We start from the raw sequence: 23,207 nt of genomic DNA, 5'->3' as shown, positions 1-23,207 counted from the left end.
AATTATGTTTATATTGCAAAGTTTATTTATGGAAATTTGATACTCCTTTTTACATTTTACATAAATTTATTGAGTTATAACACTGCCTGATGCCAGGTAAAGCAAATACAAATCTGGGTTCAGAAACTCACGTGTGCAACAAATTTAACTTTCTGGATATTTTTAAAACTCAGCTTAATTTCCCTAGGTGCCTCATTAGCCTGATGGCAGAAATTAAATCTCAGGCAACTCTGGGTTCTCCCACAAGTACACTTTTCTTCAGAGTTGTGCTGAAGTTCTGATGAGGATGGGAAGGGACTAGGAAATGGCCAGTCCTTTGCCCATCTATCCTCTGGCGTTCTCCCACCCTGTCCCAGGTTGTCAGTCCACACAGGTGGCTAGTGCATCACTCCTCATTCTTCTCAGTGAGGTCCTTGAAGCTTGGGCAGCTCTCCCTGCTACTTCTTTACCTCTCTCAGGCACTCTATACCTCATTACTCTATTTCTGCACCTCTGAGCTGCAGAAAACTCCTTGATGCTCTTGAAAATCCCACCTGCCTAGAAACTTTATGTAGCCTCTTCTCCTCTGTGGTATTGCCATTGCCTGAAGGCCCTTTCCAGAAAGCAAATCACAAGTTTTTTCTGTTCTCAGACCCACAACTCTATGTGTGGTTCTATCATTTCCCCTTTCAGACTCGGCCAGGAATTGGGAAAGGCAAAGCACTATGCCCCTTTCTGGAGCCCCATTAGCTCTGAACTGTCCTTTCTTCTCTTTCAAGTCTCCTCTTTCTCCCTAGTGTGCAGAATCTGAGGAAGTAAAAAGGCATGTTCTGACCCATCAGCTTTTTTCCACTCCATGAGTCTTAAACTTCAGAAAAGCTTTACTCTGCCTTCTGCATCATTTCTTTCCCAGTCTACCTACCCAAATTGAGAGGAATAAGAAATACTCATAAAAAATCAAGGTTTTTCACACAGTGGCTTATCAAAAAAAAATCATGGTTAACATTTCAATCTATATGATGTCACCATATAAGTACTTGTGCCAGATGCTGGAAATACAAAGAAAAATGTGATTAAATTCCTGCTGTCAGGATGTGTCCAGGGTCACATTGTTAGTAGGCGGATACAAAGAAAAAAACAGAAGTGATGATACAGTATTTAGTGCAATATCAGAACTATTTATAGACAAGAGAAGTATGATTGGGTGGAGGGAAGGGGGAAGTACTTAGAAAAGTTTTCCAATGGAAAACTCAACCTGCTTTTGGCCAAGGTCGGGAAGACATTTCAAGTAGGAAGAACAGCATATGCAAAGGCGTGGGAGCCCAAGAGAATGTGATAACTTTCAAGAGAAACAGGTGGTGTGGTTGGAGACTAGGTTGTGTAAGGAAGAGGCTGGGAGAACAGAGTGGAGAAGTAGGTGACCCAAGATCAAAAGGATGCCATACTAGAAAGCTACATTGCACCCTGAAGATTATTTACAGGCATCATATAATTTTAGGCTGGAAAATAGTATAATCTGTTTTGTGTTTTTAAAGATCACTCTAGCAGAATGTGAAGAACTAAAGTGAGAAGAATATTAAAATCCAGATAAGAGATAAAAGAGCCCAAGTTAAGGCAATGACAGTGGGGATGGGAAAAAAGGAGGAAGTTCACTCACAAGATATTTTTAAGGTAAAATTATAGAACTTGGGGTAACAGAGTGAAAGAGAAAAAGGAATTTAGGATAACTCCCAAAATCCTGGGTTAAGTGACCAAGGAAATGATGATACAATTCATATAGAAAGGAACACATGAGGAAGGGCAAGTGTGGGCAGAAGTGGTCAGGGCTGGGGTGGACAGGAGATTGATACATTCACATTTTTTTCATTCATCAGCCATTTCATTTTAATAGTTCACTTGGTTCAGATTTTGAATTTTTATTATTTATTATTTTTTAAATAATTTCTACTTTTATTTTAGATTCAGGAGATAACACATGCAGGTTTGTTATGGGTGAATTGTATGGTGCTAAGGTTTGGGGTATGACTGAACCCAGCACCCAGGTAGTGAGCATAGTACCTGATAGGTAGTTTTTCCACCCTCTCTCCCACTCCCTACCTCCCCTATCTTGTAGTCCCCAGTGTCTATTTTTTCCATCTTTTTGTCCATGTGTACCCAATATTTAGCTTCTACTTATAAGCGAGATCATGCGATATTTGGTTTTCTGTTTCTGCTTTAATTCACTTAGGATAATGCCCTTCAGTTGCATACATGTTGCTGCAGAAAACTATGATTTCATTCTTTTTAATGGCTGCATAGCATTCTTTGGTATATAGGTACCATATTTTCTTTATCCAATCCACTATCAGTGGGCACCTAGGTTGACTCCATGTCCTTGCTATTGTGAGTAGTGCTGCAATGAACATGCAAGCACATGTCTTTTTGGTAAAACAGTTTATTTTCTCTTGGATATACACCCAGTAATGGGATTGCTGGGTTGAATGATAGTTCTGTTATAAGTTCTTTGAGAAATCTTTTAAAAACTTTCCACAGTGACTGAACTAATTTACATTCTTACCAACAGTGTGTAAGTGTTCCATTTTCTCTGCAGCCTCACCAGCATCTGTTGTTTTTTGGCTTTTTAATATAGCCTTTCTGACTGGTATGAGATAGTATCTCTTTGTGGTTTTGATCTGAATTTCTCTGATAATTAGTGATATTGAGCATTTTTTCATGTTTGTTGGCTGCTTGAAAGTCTTCTTTTGAGAAGTGACTGTTCATGTCTTTTGCCCATTTTTTAATTGGGTTATTTATTTTTTGCTTGTTGAATTAAGTTTCTTATAGATTCTGGATATTAGATCTTTGTTGGCTGCACAGTTTGTGAATAGTTTCTCCCATTCTGTAGGTTGTCTGTTTAGTCTGTTGATAGTTTCTTTTGCTGTGCAGAAGCTCTTTAGTTTAATTAGATCCCACCTGTCAATTTTTGTTTTTGTTGCAATTGCTTTTGAGGACTTAGTAATAAATTCATTCCCAAGGCTGATGTCCAGAATGATGTTTCCTAGGTTTTCTTCTAGAATTGTTACAGTTTGAGCTCTGATATTTAAATATTTAATCCATCTTGAGTTAATTTTGTACATGGTAAAAGGTAGGAGTCCAGTTTCATTCTTCTGCATATAGCTAGCCAGTTATCCCAGCACCCTTTATTGAATAGAGAGTCTCTTCCCCCATTGCTTATTTTTGTCAACTTTGTTGAAGATCAGATGGATGTAGGGGTGTGGCTTTACTTATGGTTCTCTATTCTGTTCCATTGGTCTGTGTGTCTGTTTTTGTACTGTACCATGCTGTTTTGCTTACTGTAGCTTTATAGTATATTTTGAAGTCAGGTAATGTGGTGCTGACAGCTTTGTTCCTTTTGCTTAGGATTGTTTTGGCTATTTGGGCCCTTTTTGCTTCCATATGAATTTTAGAATAGCTTTTTCTAGTTCTGTGAGAAATGACATTGACCAGAATAGCATTGAACCTATAGATTACTTTGGGTTCTATGGTCATTTTAATGATATTTATTCTTCCAATCCATGAGTGTGGAACGTTTTGCCATTTGTTTGTGCCATCAGTGATTTTTTTGAGCAGTGTTTTGTAGTTCTCCTTGTAGAGACCTTTCACCTCCTTGGTTAGATGTATTCCTAGGTATTTTATTTTTTGTGTGGCTATTGTAAATGGGATTGTGTTCTGATTTGGCTCTCAGCTTGAACATTATTGGTATATAGAAATGCAACCAATTTTTGTACATTGATTTTATGTCCTGAAACATTACTGAAGTCATTTATCAGTTCCATTAGCCTTTTGGCAGAGTCTGTAGGGTTTTCTAGATGGAGAATAACATCATCTGAGGAAAGATAATTTGACTTCTTTTCCTGTTTGGATGTCTATTTATTTCCCTTGCCTAATTGATCTGTCTAGGATTTCCCAGATTTTTTTTTTCTCCTCCGAGATGGAGTCATGCTCTGTCACCCAGGCTGGAGTGCAGTGGCATGATCTCAGCTCACTGCAACCTCTGCCTCCCAGGTTCAAGAAATTCTCCTGCCTTAGCCTCCCAAATAGCTGGGATTACAGACACCCTCCACCACGCCCGACTAATTTTTGTATTTTTAGTAGAGACGGGGTTTCACCATGTTAGTGAGGCTTGTCTCAAACTCCTGACCTCGAGATCTGCCTGCCTCAGCCTCCCAAAGTGCTGGGATTACAGGCATGAGCCACTGTGCCCAGCCCCCAGATTTTTTAAATAAATGAAAAGATACATATTAAGGAATCATGCTGTCCACCCTGACTCTATCCACCCCAAACTACCACCTACAAGTGTTACTTTTTTTGGTTTCTGGTACATTCTTCAATTACTTTCAACATATTGGCTTTTTTTTTCTTTTTCATTTCAAGTTTTAATGAAAGCTTGTATATAAGATTATTTCATTCCTGCATCTTCTCTATTGTTTCTTCCTTGTATTTGCCCTTTTCCTTTCCTACTTGGTGAGATTTTCCTTTCCATTCAAGGACATTTTTGCAGTCTTTGTCCAGTTTTAGCCTAGTGGTAACCACTTTGCTGGGGTGAATGCTTACATGGATAGTTGTGCCATTAGCCTTTTCCCACTGCACCCATTCAATGTAGACGACATATTTCTTCCTGTAAACCTGGAGTACTTTGCCAGTTTGCTGACCTTTATGGAGTCCTCATACAACCTGAACTTCATCATCCTTTCAGATGGGCATGGATCAAACGTTGTACTTCTATCTCAGCTCTGTGGAAAGAGAGGAAGACATTATCTTCCTGCAAATGTGGGAAGGTTCACTGAAATGCCTTTTGCAGTTCTTGCTTTGGTCAGAAGTCACAAAGGGATTGAACTTCATTTTGGCTTTTCCCACTTCAGTGATGGTCGCAAAAGGGAAGAGCACTTTCAACATATTGGCTTTAATGCATACAGGTGGATACCTTTAGTAAATAGTTGGATAGATGTTTCTGGGGCTTAAGAGAGATGCCTGTGTTCATTATATACATTGAATCACCAATGCAGGAGTAAGTAAGAGTTGAAGATGTAAGCACAGATGAGACCACCAAGAGAGAATGGGAAACCTAAGGACAAAACTCTGTAGGACACCAGGGATGAATAACAAATACAAGGTAAAAGGGTGAAGACAGTAAACTTAAAAGTCTCTTTCCAAGAAGTAAACTATGTGCTCCACAGAGGAGCCTATGTTCAATTACCACTGTTTTTGTGGTGCCTAGCCCAGTGCCTGAAACCTAGTAAGTACGAAATAACCATTGAATAAAGTCCAGCTCTCAAAGAAGAGAGAAGAAGTAAACTTTAGAAGATTCAGGATAAGAGGAAGATTGTTTAAAATAGAAAACTACTTTTTCATATTTATGTGCATGTGAAAAGCAGCAAGAAGAAGAAAGCATTTGAAGGTTCAGCATCTAAGACCACTAAACAATGATGTCAGGAAGTGAATGAACTAAGTCCTTGTGATGTCCCTTCCTTATAGCTTCTCTTTGCTTCCCCGGAAATGGAAAGGGTGGTCTATCATTAATAATGAAGTTGCCTAATGTCACAGGACTCATTACTCCAAATATATTTGATTTTTTTTTTTGAGACAGAGTCTTGCTCTGTTGCCCAGGCTGGAGTGCAGTGGTGTGATCTCGGCTCACTGCAGCTTCCATTTCCCAGGTTCAAGCAATTATTCTGCCTCAATCTCCCAAGTAGCTGGGATTACAGGCACCTGCCACCACGCCTGGCTAAGTTTTGTATTTTTAGTAGAGATAGGGTTTCACTAAGTTGGTCAGGCTGTTCTCGAACTTCTGAACTCAGGTGATCCGCCTGCCTCAGCCCCCCAAAGTGCTGGAATTACAGGTGTGAGCCACTGCAGCTGGCCTATTTGATTTGAATTGGATACAAGAGTCCATATGAGGTCATTCCTTGAAAGCATCTGACAGTCTCAGGCACACCCTGTGAATTTGCTCCACTTGCTTGTACCAAAATATTTTCACTACTCATATAGATATTGCTAGGCTTTTCTGCCAAATTTGAGACCTATATTGGTAAAATATAAAATATAGGTTTAAAAACTTGTGTATTGTTTTATATAAATGCATTTCCTAATACCGCTAATGTCATCAATTGACTACTGAATATTAATGATAGCTATAAGTTGGAACACAGCTATAATTCTGTTCTAGTGTTGTCTACACCAATAACGCAATGGGGAATGTAGGCTCACCTAAGAGACATAAATACATCCTAGCAGTGCTTAGTCAAGTCAATGCATACAACTTATAGCCCAGCTATCCTACTCACATGTACGTATCCCAGGAAATTGCCACACATCCATAAGGCTACTTCTATAAAGACGCTTGTCGCAGGATATTGTTGGCAATCCAGATGACCATCATTGGGAAAATGGATCAATAAAATGTGGTAATGCACACTATGGAATAAAATGCAGCAATTAGAAACATTAAACTAAAAGTATACATATCAATAAGTCTTCATAGTACACTGCAGAGTAAAAAGAGTAAGAAAAAGAACAAGAACTATATAATATTTACATAAAATAAAAATACACTTTATATGTTTTACATAGACACGTGCAAATTCAATTACAGTGACCTCTTACAGGGCAAAAGAATGAGAGCTTGGAAAGTGGGTGGAAGGCAATGAATAAATACATACATACAAACATACATGTAAGAGACATAATGGCATGCCATCCCATGCATTGACAGTGTGTTGATTGTATGCTGGAGTCAGCTCCCATCAGCTTTTGAGAGCTGATTATGCACATTTCTTGCCAGGTCTGCATTTAGTAACATCACATTGGTACTTAAAATCAGCCAGAGTGGGGCGCAGTGGCTCATGCCTGTAATCCCAGCACTTTGGGAGGCCGAGGCAGGTGGATCACTTGAGGTCAGGAGTTCAAGACCAGCCTGGCCAACATGGCAAAACCCCATCTCTACTAAAAATGCAAAAATTAGCTGGGCGTGGTGGCAGGCACCTGTAATCCCAGCTGCTTGGGAAGCTGAGGCAGGAGAATCACTTGAACCCGGGAGGCAGATGTTGCAGTGAGCCGAGAGTATACCACTGCACTCCAGCCTGGGCAACAAGAGTGAAACTCAATCTCAGGAAAAAAATAAGTAAATAAAATTAGCCAGAATGAAAGTATTTACACCATAGAAATCGCAAATACTACAAATCAAGGCACCTTTTGTTTTCCTGAGGGCCTGTTGTTAGACATTTGCCAGCCTCTAGTCCTCTGGACTAGTAATTCCAGTTCTAAGAATTTGTTTTCAGGAAATATCTCAAATATGGAAAATGTTTTATATACAAAGATATTTATCCAAGTCCTACTTTAATAATGACAAATTGGAAACAACTTAAATGTGAAAAGGGAATGGTTATGTAAACTAATGATAAATCCAGCATTTAAAATTATATTTATGTGAAATCTTTAGTTACATGAAAAACACCTCTATTGCTGGTTTAAATGAAAAAAAAAGCAGAATAAAAATATATATGTAAATATAATGTGATACTAAGCAATCACCCAGGGTTCCTATTAAAATAGAGATTCTGATTCAGGAGGACTAAAGTGATGCCTGGGATTCTGCTTTTTTTAACAGAAATAATGCCAATGCTGCTGGTGTACATACCACTTTTTGAGTAGTAAAGGCATGTAGAATACAATCACGCTCATGTAAAAAATGTATCAGAAAAATAATCTGATGGAAAATTAAAGTGTTAGATGTATTGAGCTGGGGTCATGAATGAGGGATTTTTAAAAATATGTATTTAACTAGAGTTTCCAAACTTTCTATATTATAGGATTACTTGCTTCTATAGTGTGGTAAAATGACATTAAAAATCATCTGCTTAGGAGGACTGGGCGTGGTGGCTCACACCTGTAATCCCAGCACTTTGGGAGGCCAAGGTGGGCAGGTTTCTTGAGGTCAGGAGTTCAAGACCAGCCTGACTAACATGGTGGAACCCCATCTCTACCAAAAATACAAAAATTAGCCAGGTGTAGTGGTGCACGCCTGTACTCAGGAGGCTGGGGCAGGAGAATTGCTTAAACCCAGGAGGTGGAGGTTGCAGTGAGCAGAGATCGCACCACTGCACTTCGGCCTAGGTGACAGAGTGAGATTCCATCTCAAAAGATAATAATAATAATCTGCTTAGCCAAGTGTGGTGGCTCACACCTGTAATCCCAGCTACTTGGGAGGCTGAGGCAGGAGGATCACTGGAGCCTAGGAGTTCAAGGCTGCAATGAGCTATGATTGCACCACTGCACTCCAGCCTAGGTGACAGAGTGACACCCTGTCTCTAAAATAAATAAATAATTTTTAAAATAAAAAAATATATATTTATGCTTATGCATGTGTAGGTGCAGGGAATATATGGGAAATCTCTATAACTTCCATTCAATTTCTCTGTGACCCTAAAACTGATCTAAAACATAAATCTATCTTTAAAAATCTGCTTTAATTTTCTCATAAACAGCTTTAAAAATTGAATAACCAAGACCTTGTCGAAGAGCCCAATTGTACAGCCTGGTTGAGAATCAAGCCTATGTACGTTTCATTCTTTTTTCCCACTTTCTTAACGATGCCTTGAACGTGGGTTTCTGATCCTTTTTACCAAATGCTTTTATATTTTTAACCAAAGGAAAAAGACATTTAATCGCAGCTTTTTCATTTTCTTGCATTTTGTCCCTCTCTCCAGTACTCTGTCTTCAACCATGTCCCAGCCCTGGGAGGAAAGGGATCCTGCAGGACAGGACTGGCCAGAGTTCTACATTACTTGTGATGGTTCCTTATATCCCCAGAACAATAAGACTGCCTAGTGTTACACAGGAGTCCCCTATTTTGGAGGCATAATGTGATTTATTTTTTTAATTTTAGTAGAGACAGAGTCTCTCTATGTTGCCAGTGTGGTCTCAAACTCGTGGCCTCCAGTGAGTCCCCCTACCTCAGCCTCCCAAAGTGCTGGATTACAGGCGTGAGCCACCACACCCAGCCTGGATTTATTACTTTAACTAAAAGTAGTTGTTATTCTCGATCTGAACAAACAACAGAAAGTTTTGTTTGCAAAGTTGTAGTAAGTAACAGCCAAGAGACTTGGAAAGAGGCTGAGTGGGGCTCATTAGACTAACTCTCTGGGGATCCCAAGTCCCATCAAACTAGGGAGATGAATAGATCCCTTAAGAAAACAAAACTGCAACCCAAATCTTCCAGCCCTGATATTACCTTCACCAAAAGATGTTTACTTCAGAAGGAGCTTGCTGAAAATTGAAGATTTTGAAACACTCTATACTCTTCAGACCCTTTGAGCTGAATGATGGCTCCAAAGAAGCTATTCTTCTCTGAGTGACCAGGGAATGCAACTGCCCATTCAGGAAGCTTTGTAAGAGAACAGGTGTTCTTAGAAAATACCATCAAATTCATGAGAGATACAGAACTCACACCAACAGTATAGGACCAGCATTTATAGCCAACAGACAATATTGCAACCACGGGAAATAACCATGAGAACCAGTTATCTCCTGTAGTCCTGTGAGCAGTGTGTTTGGAATGGCCTGATTGGGAGTCTCCCAGAGGACTGGTAGACACCTGACCCTGGACCTGGCAAGTAATCTCCACCTTGGCACTTCAGGGGCTGGCAGAGCAGCAGTTGCTTCCTCAAACCCTCCTCTTGCTGGCACTTGTTTTTATATTTTGTCAGAAGGTCTGGCACATCAAGGACAGGCACTGGGTCTCATTTGTAACTTTAGCCCCACCCAAGTCAATGCTGGAACACAGCAGTGGGTAAGCCAATGTTTATTCAGTCAGAGCCATTACGTTACTCACTTGCACTGAGGGACTTTGCCTGGCCTGATCTGCCCAATGTTGTGCCACGCTGTGCTCTGTGTAACTGTCCTCTTGGAAGACACAAAGCTCTGGACAACACGGAATCTGGGTGAAACTCCAAATGCTTTTGCTTTCAAGGGGAATATCTCATCCTCCTTCTAAGTGTAGTGGAGCTGTTCAAAAGAGCATGAAGTCCAGTCACAGTGGCTCACGCCTGTAATCCCAGCACTTTGGGAGGCTGAGGAGGGTGGATCATCTGAGGCCAGGAGTTCTAGACCAGCCTGGCCAACATAGTGAAACCTTGTCTCTACTAAAAATACAAAAATTAGGCGGGCATGGTGGGGCACGCCTGCAGTCCCAGCTACTTGGGAGGCTGAGGCAGGAGAATCACTTGAACCCAGGAGGCAGATGTTGCAGTAAGCCGAGATTGTGCCACTGCACTCCAGCCTGGGCAAAAAAAAAAAAAAAAAAGAGCCTGAGTTCCTACCATGGCAGGACACACCTCCAGGTCGTGCATACTTTTCCATGGGGCACTACACAACTGACCCTAAAAACAATGAATGGTCTGAAGTAGATGGTGCAGCCACGTCCAGGCTCTCAGGCTGCTGGGCAAGTCTCCCCTTGACTCATCAAGCATGTAGGATAAAGGAGGAAATGCCTGGGATTCAGGAAGTGGCCTAATTTACTTTGTATCTGGAAGGCCAAGAACTAGTGACCTCTGCTTTGAAACGGGAAGAAAAAAAAGTTCATCAGCGGCCCTGGCTAGATGCTATCTCCTTAGCTGGTCACAGTGCCTTCATTTATCTGTGCTAAGCTCATGACTCAGCATGAACCTGGAGCTTTTTCTTCTAGTCCCATTCACATCTGGATCTTTATCACCTTAATCTCTGTTCCTATGTTTCTCCCAATGTGTACCACCCAGGACTTGCCTAGAAAATACTCTAATACTCATCCTATTAGTTCCTGATGATGTTTCTGGGCATCATGTTCATGTTGGATTCTGCTTTTGTCATGGGCCACCTGCGGTCATCTTTGAACAAAATGATGAGGCTACAAAAACCTATTTTTCCAATTGTTGATGGATCTAGACAATGTGAAGCCTAGAATTAGCCCATGAGAAATAGCCCTAGTTATATCCTCAAAGGCTGGTCAACTATTTTGTGTTCTTTAATAACTGTCAGCAAAAGTTAGAGATAAGGGTAGTTTACGGAATGACCTAGAATAATGTAGCCTGTGCTAAAAAGAAGGCAAAACCTTTCTAAGGTTTTTGTTTTTTGGGTTTTCTGCTGCTGGAAGCTCCCCAGCAAACCCAACCAGACCTCTGTCTACTCACTCACTCAAACTCCGGACCATCTCAAAGATGTAGACTCTCCCTTCAGAGAATGATTGTGGAGCAATGCCTCCACCTTGTCGTGAGGAAAAGCAAACTCTCTTCAGATGGACCAATTTCAGATGAGTTGGCATGCTGCTGGCAAGGTTGCTGACCCCTAGGAAATGCTACATAAATTACATGTCCTCAACCACTTGTGTGTCAAACACCCACCGAATCCATCTCTCAGACATTTGAGATGTGGCTTACTCATTCAATAAATGTTGTTAAAGCTGATTATTTCAAGAAACTTGTTCTAAGTACTACAGAAAATACAAAGGTTAATAGAGAAATTTTTGACTCAGTGAGCAAGAAGTGAAAAACAACTATAACAATACAATAAAGGCCGGGCGCGGTGGCTCACGCCTGTAATCCCAGCACTTTGGGAGGCCGAGGCGGGCGGATCACGAGGTCAGGAGATCGAGACCATCCTGGCTAACACAGTGAAACCCCGTCTCTACTAAAAAATACAAAAAATTAGCCGGGCGCGGTGGCGGGCGCCTGTAGTCCCAGCTACGCGGGAGGCTGAGGCAGGAGAATGGCGTGAACCCAGGAGGCGGAGCTTGCAGTGAGCCGAGATCGCGCCACTGCACTCCAGCCTGGGCGACAGAGCGAGACTCCGTCTCAAAAAAAAAAAAAAAAAAAAGAAAAAAAAGAAACAATACAATAAAAAGATGATATATAATAAAATTATGGGAGGTACAGAGGAAAGACACATTTGTTTGGAAGAGAAGTCTTTATAGAAAAGATAGCATTTATTGAGGAAAGACTTAAAGGATAAATAGGACTTGAAAGGCTGATGATTCCAAACTGAAAGAGTGACATGAGCAAACACACAGTTGTGTGAAAATGGATAAAGAATCAAAATATTGCAAAGAATCTATTATATCCAAAGCTCAGAGTTTGTGGAAGGATATAATGAAAGGAGAACCTTGGAAACAGGTCATTAAGAATGTTGAATATCAAACTCCCATTAAGGAGTGTTGATTTATGTGGATACTACTTGGATTTTTCCTTATTTGATTTGTGAGAGGTGTGCTTTTCTCTCACAGATTTCCTCTACTCTTTTTATCAATCCAAAAACTAAATGAAAGGTATCAAAGATTCTGGCAATGTTTAAACAGCAACACCCTCGAATATGAACTCTTTATGGATGAAGACCCAATATTGGTATAAACACAAGAACAAAAGTTATTGAAAGCAGGTAATATTAGTATAGGCAAAGGGATTCATTGAGAAATTAGGAGTAAAAGTTTTGGTTAAGAAAAGTAAGAAAGGATAAATTTTGGTTCTGAGCCTTTCTTGGGCCACCTTGCACATCACCACACTCTTGTCTAACACACAGATGCACCAGAAACCACACGTGAAACAGGTAACCCCAGAGGTTCTGCAGATAAGCCTGAGTACTCAGTGGTGGGAAGATACATCCTTCACAGAAATAAAGTACACCTTCAGCCCTCTCTCCTTTCAGTTCCAGGTTCTTCTCAGGTCCCCAACATCACGATTCTTGATGCTGAACACCTTTGATCAGCCCTCCCCAGCAAAGGTCAGAGGAGCCATGGGGAACCGCACCACCGTCACCGAGTTTGTCCTGCTGGGGCTCTCAGAGACCTGTGAGCTGCAGATGCTCATCTTCCTGGGGCTCCTCCTGACCTACCTCCTCACACTGCTGGGGAACCTGGTCATCATGGTCATCACCCTCATGGACAGGTGCCTCCACACCACCATGTACTACTTCCTCTGCAACTTTGCTGTCCCGGAGATCTGGTTCACCTCGGTCATCTTTCCCAAGGTGCTGGCCAACATCCTCACAGTATACAAGACCATCTCCCTCCCAGGCTGCTTCCTGCAAAGTTTCCTCTATTTTTTCTTGGGCACCACAGAGTTCTTCCTCCTGGCGGTGATGTCCTTTGACAGGTACGTGGCCATATGTAACCCTTTACATTATGCCACCATCATGAGCAAAAGGGTCTGTGTCCAGCTAGTCCTCTGTTAGTGGATGACAGGATTCCTTCTCATCATTGTTCCAAGTTTTCTTGTCCTTCAGCAGCCATTCTATGGCCCCAACATCATTAACCATTTCTTCTGTGACAACTTTCCCTTCTTGAAACTCATTTGTGCAGACATGACTCTGATAGAGCTCCTGGGTTTTGTTATAGCCAACGTCAGCTTACTGGGCACTCTGTCTGTGACGGCCACTTGCTATGGCCACATCCTCCACGCCATTCTGCACATCCCCTCAGCCAAAGAGAAGCAGAAAGCCTTCTCCACCTGCTCCTCCCACATCATTGTCGTGTCTCTCTTCTATGGCAGCTGCATCTTCATGTACATTCAGTCAGGCAAAAGTGACCAGAAGGAAGACAGGAACAAGGTGATGGCATTGCTTAACACCACGGTGACCCCGATGCTCAACCCCTTCATCTACACCCTGAGGAACAAACAGATGAAACAGGTGTTTAGGGAGCAGGTGAGCAAACTCCTCATATAAAGCTGTGTAACAAGAAAACTGAAGCTCAGCATTCCCAGACAAGCTAAGAGAATATAGGCCCCTTGAAACAACTGAGCCTTTCCGATTCAGAAAAAGCTCTGATGATATGTTTGTACATCATGTGTTTCTACGGGATCAGTCACTATGCAATTCAGCATAAACTCTTTGGACCCTCTGGCACTATTAATTAGTGGATTTGAATATTTCTGTTCATTCCATCTGTATCTGCCTGGCTTCCAACAAAATACAAGTTCTTTGAAAGCAGAAACTAGCTCTATAACTCACTATAAGCCTCAAGTGTCAATCCATTGTCATAGACCATATAGATTCTTAAAAAATACTTGTGGGCCGGGCGCGGTGGCTCACGCCTGTAATCCCAGCACTTTGGGAGGCCGAGGCGGGCGGATCACGAGGTCAGGAGATCGAGACCATCCTGGCTAACATGGTGAAACCCCGTCTCTACTGAAAATACAAAAAATTAGCCGGGCGTGGTGGCGGGCGCCTGTAGTCCCAGCTACTCGAGAGGCTGAGGCAGGAGAACGCCGTGAATCCGGGAGGCGGAGCTTGCAGTGAGCTGAGATTGCGCCACTGCACTCCAGCCTGGGCGACAGAGCCAGACTCCGTCTCAAAAAAAAAAAAAAAAAAAAAAAAAAAAACTTGTGTGCTGATTGATCACTCTGTGTCTGTTTCTCCAACATCCTCAGGGGAAAGAACAGTTATCTATTAGTACTGTCCTTATTTAACACTGACAATCCTGTTACGGAAATATATTAGCAAGACATCGAAAATGCTAAAGCTAATTGCTTATCATTTTGCGTATAAGCTATTTATGCTCTTTTAGTATTTAAATTCCTAGAAATTCCTCATTCTTACTGATAAAGGCTCTTTCATCTACTAGTTATATTACCTCTCTGAGCCCCAGTTTTCTCATCTACGAAATGAGGATGACAATGGCCATTTCAAAGAATTGTAATAAAAGTCAAATGAGATTTTCTATGTAAAACTGCTTAAATAGTGTCTGGTCCTCAATAAGTATTCCTTCCTTTCTTCCAATTATAATCCTACTTTCCCACTCCCTTTTTTATTTTGTTTTATACCAGTTATCAACAAAAGCATTTTTGAAGATTTTATATTCAAAATGTTATTTTAAATTTTAAAGTTAAATACAGTGTTTAACTTATTGCAATTTATTACCAAGATATTTGCTATTGCTGAAAACAAAGATAAAGTCATATCTGTAAATGAACAAATATTAAATAAGTAACCAAATCAATTAACATTAATTCTTCCAAAGTGATTGTTACACAGAAGTCATGTTCAAGTAAATGTGTGGTCTGGTAGATAATAATCTATGCCTTTGAAGAATTTGAAATCAAACAAAGACAATATGAAGTATGCAAATACTATAATTCAGGGTAGAAAATGATAATGTGTAAGAAAATATCACATGTAACTCTTCAACAACCAATTTGAAAACCAAGAGGAAATGGATGATTTTCCAGAAAAGAAATTTTTTTTCAACTGACCTAAGGAGAAATAGAAAACTTGATTAGACATATTACTATAGAAAAACCTCAAAATCAGATTACATGCCTACTATAACTCAAAAACAAAAAGCAAACAACCCAATTCTACAAATGATCAATAAATACACGAAAAGTGTTACATCACTAGGCCGGGCGCGGTGGCTCACGCCTGTAATCCCAGCACTTTGGGAGGCCGAGGTGGGCGGATCACGAGGTCAGGAGATCGAGACCACGGTGAAACCCCATCTCTACTAAAAATACAAAAAATTAGCCGGGCGCAGTGGCGGGCGCCTGTAGTCCCAGCTACTCGGGAGGCTGAGGCAGGAGAATGGCGTGAACCCGGGAGACGGAGCTTGCAGTGAGCTGAGATTGCACCACTGCACTCCAGCCTGGGCAACAGAGCGAGACTCCGTCTCAAAAAAAAAAAAAAAAAGAAAAAAAGAAAAGTGTTACATCACTTAATCATTAGGGCAATGCAAATCAAAACCACAATGAGATACCACTTCACACCAATTAGGAAGTCTATTTTTTTAATTAAAAAAATAGAAAATAACAAGTGTTGTCAAGAATGTGGAGTGGCCACTTCCAAGGAGTTAGGAGTACAGTTGCTCATCCCTGTAATCCTAACTCCTTGGAAGGCAAAGACAGGAGGATCATTTGAGGCCAGGAATTCAAGACCAGCCTGGACAACTGGGCAACATAGTGAGACCCCATCTCTACAAAAAAAACTACAAAAATTAGCTGGCCATGGTGGTGTGTACCTGTAGTCCCAGCTACTCAGGAAGCTGAGGTGAGAGAATTGCTTGAGCCGAGGAGTTTGAGGCTACAGTGAGCCATGATTGCACCACTGCACTCTAGCCTGGGTGACAGAGCAAGACCCTGTCTCAAAAAAAAAAAAAGAGAGAGAGAGAGAGAAAGAGAAAGAAGAAAAGAAGGTACAGAAGTCATCTAGACTTTCTTATAAGACTGGAAAAAAGTGTAAAGAAATTAGAACTCTTGCATATACACATTGCTAGTGGAAATGTAAAGTGGTACAGTCACTGTGGAAAACAGGATGGTGGTTCCTAAAACAATTAAACATAGATGTGCCATAAAATCCAGCAATTTTACTTCTGTGAATATACCCAAAAGAATGGAAGGCAGGGAGTTGAACAGATCTTTGTAGACCCGTGTTCACAGCATCATTATTCACAATAGCCAAAAGGTGGTTTAAAAAAATGTCCAACAACAGATGAATGGAAAAATAAAATGTGGCATATACATACAATGGAATATTACTTAGCCTTAAAAGCAATGAAATTTTGATGCACACTATCTGTAATAAACAAATATTAAATCATACATGAGCCTAGAAAACATTATGCTATGTGAAATAAGCCAATCACAGAAGGACAAATAATGTATAACTATACTTATATGAGGTGCCTAGAACAGTCAAATTCAGAGATAGAAAGTAGAACGGTGGTTACCAGGGCCCAGGCCAAGGAGGAATGGAGGATTTATTGTTTAATGGGTGTAGAGTTTCAGTTTGGTCTCAATTTATTACTATTTTTTTAAGATACAGTCTCACTCTATCTCCCAGGCTGGAGTGCATGGGAGAAGAAAAGATCTCGGCTCACTGCAAGCTCTGCTTCCCGGGGTCAAGAGATTCTTGTGCCTCAGCCTCCTGAGTAGCTGAAATTACAGGCACCTACCACCATGCCCAGCTAATTTTTGTAGTTTTAGTAGAGACGTGGTTTCACCGTGATGGCCAGGCTGGTCTTGAACTCCTGACCTCAGGTGATCTGCGCATGCCCAGAGTTTCAGTTTTGGATGATAAAAAAGTTCTGGAGATAGATACTGGTGATGATTGCTCAACAATGTGAATTTACTTAGTGCCATTTAACTGAATAATTAAAAATGCTTAATATAATACATTTTATGTCATATATTTTTCACCACAATAAAAAATACAGATCTCAGATCAATAAAAACCCAAAACTATGTAATCTTTGACTTCCTTCTTTCTCCAATATCCTACAACCAATCCATTAGCAAATTCTGTGGGTTATACCTTCAAAATATATACAGAACCCTACTATTTCTTACCACTACCACTGTTACCACCTTTGTCTGTGCAACCTTCCATTTCCTCTTGGTTCTCCATCTCCTACCTGTCACCTCTCCCACATCCACATAGCCCTGAGGGAGGGAGAAGCCACAGGTAAGGGGTAGATGTGCTTGCAGAGTCAAGACAGATAAAGCCAACAACACACACCATTTCTCTCTGATGTCTTGCCTGAAACAAGCTCTAGGTGGAGGAAAGAGTAAGTTTTAACTTTAAATGAAGTTCCAAATTTTAATAATTACATAGAATTGGACAGTTTACTAACACTATTCTATGGACTGATAGTTAATAGAGGACTTTTAAAATTATGTAGGAGTGACCAGAAAAATCACTAGACTTGTCCTGGATTTCATCAGGGATCAAGGAAAAATAACTACATGAACAGGTTTGAATGAGTATATAGGAAGAGGGTGGAGTGGAGAATATGTATTACAAATAAAGGGTTATTATCCATAATTTACAAAGACAAACAATCTAATAGATAAATGAGATAAAGATATGCATAGACACTTCAGAAAAAAGCAAATTTAAAGAGCCAATAAATAAATTAAAAGATGTCCAATCATGTTAATAGTTAAAACAATAAAAATAAAAATAACAGCTCTTAATAATTAATGAAGCATTTTCAGTTTTTAAAAGTAAATTTATACTTGAAAAATTACTCTTGTTTTAATACATGCTAAAATATTTACAGAGAAAATGATATGGTGTCTTGGATTTGCTTCAGAATAATAAAAGGAGGAGGGGAGTTGGTGGTGATCTGGGTGAAACCGGTATGACTTGGTCATTGTTAAAGCTAGATGATGACTACATTGATACATGGAGGTTTATTATAAAATCTGTCTTTGTTGTTGTTGTTGTTGTTGTTGTTGTTGTTGTTGTTGTTGTTGTTGTTGAGACAGAGTCTTGCTCTGTCACCCAGGCTGCAGTGCAGTGGCATGATCACGGCTCACTGCAACCTCCACCTCCCGGGTTCAAGTGATACTCTTGCCTCAGCCTCCCGAGTAACTGGGATTACAGGCACGTGCCAGCACGCCCGGCTAATTTTTGTATTTTTGGTACAGACAGGGTTTCACCATGTTGGCCAGGATGGTGTCAAACTCCCGACCTCAGGCGATCCTGGAGGTAATATCATCCTCTCCCCCAATGGATATTAGGAACTATATCACAAGGGAATGTACACTCCCAGCGATATGGAGAGTAATATCATTCTCTCCCCTTCTGGATATTACAAACAATATCACAAGGGGGTGCACACCCCCTGTGATACAGGGAGAAATATCATCCTCTCTTCCCCTGGATATTACGAACAATATCACAAGGGAGTGTACACCCCATGCGATATGGGGAGTAGTATCATCCTCTCCCTCCCTAGATATTAAGAACAATATCACAAGGGGGTGTACACCCCATGTGATATGGGCAGAAATATCATCCTCTCCCTCCCTGGATATTATGAACAATATCACAGGGAAGTGTGCACCCCCTGTGATATGGGGAGTAATGTCATCCTCTCCTCCCCTAAATATTACAAACAATATCACAGGGGACGTACACACGCTGCAATGTGGGAAGTAGTATTATCCTCTCGCCCCCTGGAAATGAGGAACAATATCACTGGTGGGTGTACACCTCCTGCTCTATGGGGAGTAATATCATCCTCTCCCCCACTGAACATTATAAACAATATCATAGGTGGATGTATACCTCCTGCGATATGGGGAGTAATATCATTTTCTTCACCCCTGGATATTACGAGCAACATCACAAGGGGTAGCACACTCCCTGCGATATGGAAAATAATATTATCCTTTCCCCGCCCTGGATATTATGAACAGTATCACAGCGGGGTGTACACTTTCTGCGATATATGAAGTAATATCATCCTATCCCAACCCCGGATATTACAAACAATATCACAGGAGGGTGTACACCCTTTGCGATATGGGGAGTAACATTATCTTCTCCCTCACTGGATATTATGATAATATCATAAATGGGTGTACACATTCTGCGACATGCGGAGTAATATCATCCTCTCCCCCCCGGATATTATGAACAATACCTACAATAATACTACAAGGTCTACACCTTCTGTGATATAAGGAGAAATATTATTTCACCCTCCTTGAAATACTATGAACAATATCACAGGAAGGCGTACACCCACTGCGATATGAGGAGTAGTATCATCCTCTCTTCCCCTAGATATTACGAACAATATCACAAGGTGGTTTACACCCCCTGCGATATTGGGAATAATATTATCCTCTTTCCCCTGGATATTAGAAACAATATATCACATGGGGGTGTACACCCCCTGTGATATTGGGAGTACATCTTCTTCTTTTTGGATATTACGAACCATTTGGTGGGTGATGCACACTCCCTGCGATATTGGGAGTAATATTTTCCTCTCCTTCCCTGAATATTACGAACAATATCACAGAAGGGTGTACACCCTCTTCGATATTGGGAGTAACACCACCCTCTCCCTTTTTGGATATTACAAACAATATCACAGGGAAGTAATATCATCCACTTCCCTCTTGGATATCACAATGTCACACGGGGGTGTACACTCCCTGTGATATGGGGAGTAATATCATCCTCTCCCCCTATAGATATTATGAACAATATTACAGGAAGGTGTAAAACATTCGCGATATGGGGAGTAATACCATCCTCTCTCTCCTGGATATGACGAACAATATCACAGGCGAATGTACACCCCTGCGATATAAGAAGTAATATCATCCTCTCCCTCCCTGGATACTATGAACAATATCACAGCGGGGCATGCACCCCTTGCGATATGGGGAATAATGTCATTCTCTCAACCCCTAAATATTACAAACAATATCACAGGGGAGTGTATATTATCCTCTCCCCCCATGAATATTACGAACATTATCATAGGAAAAGTGTACACCCTCTGCAATATGGGGAGTAATATTATCCTTTCCTCCATTGAATGTGTTGGAGAATATCACAGGTGGGTGTACACATTTTCCGATATGGGGAGTAATATCGTCCTTTCCTTCCCTGGATATTACGAACAATATCACAGGGGGGTGTACGTACACCCTTTGTGATATGGGGTATAATATTATCCTCCCCCAACCCAAATATTATGGACAATATTACAAAGGAGTGCACACCTCCTGCGATATGGGGTATAATATGATCCTCCCCCCAACCAAATATTATGAACAATATTACAAGGGAGTGTACACCTCCTGCGATATGGGGAGTAATATCATCCTCTTTCTCACTGGATATTATGAAAAATATCACACGGGGGTGTACAAGCCCTGCAATATGGGGAGTAATATTATCTTCTCATTCCCTGGATATTACGAACAGTATCACAGAAGGGTGTACACCTCTTGCGATATTGGAAGAAATATAATCCGCTTTTCTTTTGAATATTACGAATAATATCACAGGGGGTTCTATACTTCCTGTAATATCATTTTCTCCCCACTTGGATATTACAAACAATATTACAGAGGGGTATACACCTCCTGCGATATTGGGAGTAATATCATCCTCTCCCTCTCTGGATATTACAAAATATCACGGGAAGGTATACACCCCTGCGATATAGGGAGTCATGTCATCCTCACCCCCCCAATATTACAAACAATATCACAGAAGGGTGTACACCCTCTGCAATATTGACTGTAATATCATCCTCTCCCCACCTGAATATTATGAACAGTATCACAGAAGGGTGTTAACCCCTTGAGATATGGGAAGTAATATCATCCTCTCCCCTCCTGGGTATTACAAATAATATCACAGGAAGTTCTACAGCTGCTGCGATGTAGAAAGTAATATTATCCTCTCCCTCCCTGGATATTGTGAACAATATCACAGGAGGGTGTACACCCCCTGCAATATTGAGGTTAATATCATTTTCTTTCCACCAGATTACTACGAACAATATGACAAAACGGTGTACACCCCCTGCGATATTGGGGGCGATATGCTCCCCCCCCCCGGGTAATAGCAAAAATATCACAGGTGGGTGTACACCCCCTGCAAAATTGGGAATGATATCATCCTTTCCCCGCCTTGATATTACAAACAATATCCTGAGGGGCTGTACACCCCCTGCGATATTAAGAGTAAGAACATACTCTCACCCCTGGATATCATGAACAATATTACGAAGGGGTGTACACGCCCTGCAGTGTTAAAAGTAATATCATCCTCTTTCCCCCTGGATCTTATGAACAATATCACGAGGGGTATACAATCTTTGCGACATTGGGAGTAATATCATTTTCTCCCCCAGTGCATATTACAAACAATATCACAGAAGGATGTACACCCTCTGCGATATTGGGAATACTTTTATGCTCCCCCCCCCCCGAAAATTAGAACAATATCACAGGTGAGTGTACACTCCATGCTATATTGGAAGTAATGCCATCCTCTCCCCCTCTGAATATTATGAACAATATCACAGGAAGGTGTACACTCTGCTATATTGGGAGTAATACCACCTTCTCCTCCCCTGTATATTACAAACAATATCATAGAATGGTGTACACACCCTGTGATATTGGGAGAAATATCACCCTCTGCCACCCTGGATATGACGAACGTTATCACCGAGAATGTACACACAGGGTGTTTACGATATTGCGAGTAATATCAACTCCCCCCTAAATATTACAAACAATATCACAGGGGGGTGTACACCCCCAAAATCCATGGGGGAAGAGAATAACATTACCCCCAATATCTCAGGGGGAGTACAACACCTCCCCCCGTGATATTGTACCTAATATCCAGGAAGGGAGAGGATGATATTACTCCGAATATCGCAGCGGGTGTACATTCCCTTTGGGATATTGTTCCAATATCCAGGGTGGGGAAGGATGATATTACTCCCAATATCGCAGCAAGTGTACACCTTCCCTGTGAGATTGTTCCTAATGTCCAGTTATGGAGGGGATGATATTTCTCCCCACATCGCAGAGCGTGTACACCCTCCTGTGATATAGTTTCTAATATCCAGAGGCGGAGAGGATGATATTACTTCCAGTGTCGCTTGGGGTGTACACTCCTTCTGTGATATTGTTCCTAATACCCAAAAGGAGACAGGATAATGTTATTCCCAGTATCGCAGGAGGTGTACATCCCCTCTGTGATATTGTTCCTAATATTCAGAAGGGGAGAAGATGATATCACTCCAAATATTGCAGGGAGAGAACACCTCCTGGGTGATATTGTTCCTAATATCCTGGGGAAAAGAGAATGATGTTACTCCCAATATTCAGAGAAAGAGAGAGAGAGGATGATATTACGCCCAATATTACAGGGGATGAACCATCCCCTGTGATATTGTTTCTAATATTCAGGGTGGGAGAGGATGAGATTCCTCCCAATATTGCAGGGGTTGTACACCCTTCCTGTGATATTGTTCCTAATATTCAGGGGTGCAGAGGATGATATTATTTTCAATGTCGCAGGGGGTGAAGGCCTCTTCCGTGATATCGGGGGGAAGACAGCATGAATATTGGGAACAATATCACAGGTGTTATATACACCTCCTGCGATATTGGTAGTGATATCATCCTCTCCCCACCTGGATATTATAAACAACATCACAGAAGAGTGTTAACTCCTTGAGATATGGGAAGTAATATCATCCTCTCCCCTCCTAGATATTACAAATAATATCACAGGGGGTTCTACACCTGCTGCGACATAGAAAGTAATATCATCCTCTTCCTCCCTGGATATTATGAACAATATCATAGAAGGGTGTACACCCCCTGAGATATTGAGATTAATATTTTCTTTCGACTTGATTACTACACACAATATAACAGAAAAGTGTACACCCCCTGCGA

At 41.1% G+C, this 23,207-nt stretch overlaps 1 protein-coding gene and 1 pseudogene across 1 annotated transcript; one reads left to right on the top strand and one right to left on the bottom strand.

Moving 5' to 3' along the window:
- Positions 1–4,422: 4,422 nt before the first annotated feature.
- Positions 4,423–4,860, bottom strand: LOC101150914 (large ribosomal subunit protein uL24-like; annotated as a pseudogene).
- Positions 4,861–12,774: 7,914 nt separating this feature from the next.
- LOC101142095 (olfactory receptor 6E1-like) lies at positions 12,775–13,704 on the top strand. Its single transcript, XM_019009240.4, is given in 1 exon segment — positions 12,775–13,704. A coding segment is annotated over 1 exon segment (930 nt).
- Positions 13,705–23,207: the final 9,503 nt, after the last annotated feature.

Source organism: Gorilla gorilla, chromosome 15 (assembly GCF_029281585.2).
Source record: "Gorilla gorilla gorilla isolate KB3781 chromosome 15, NHGRI_mGorGor1-v2.1_pri, whole genome shotgun sequence".
NCBI classification, from domain to species: Eukaryota; Metazoa; Chordata; class Mammalia; order Primates; family Hominidae; genus Gorilla; species Gorilla gorilla.
Note: the sequence above shows the minus strand (reverse complement) of the source record. Positions and strands in the feature narration are given on the sequence as shown.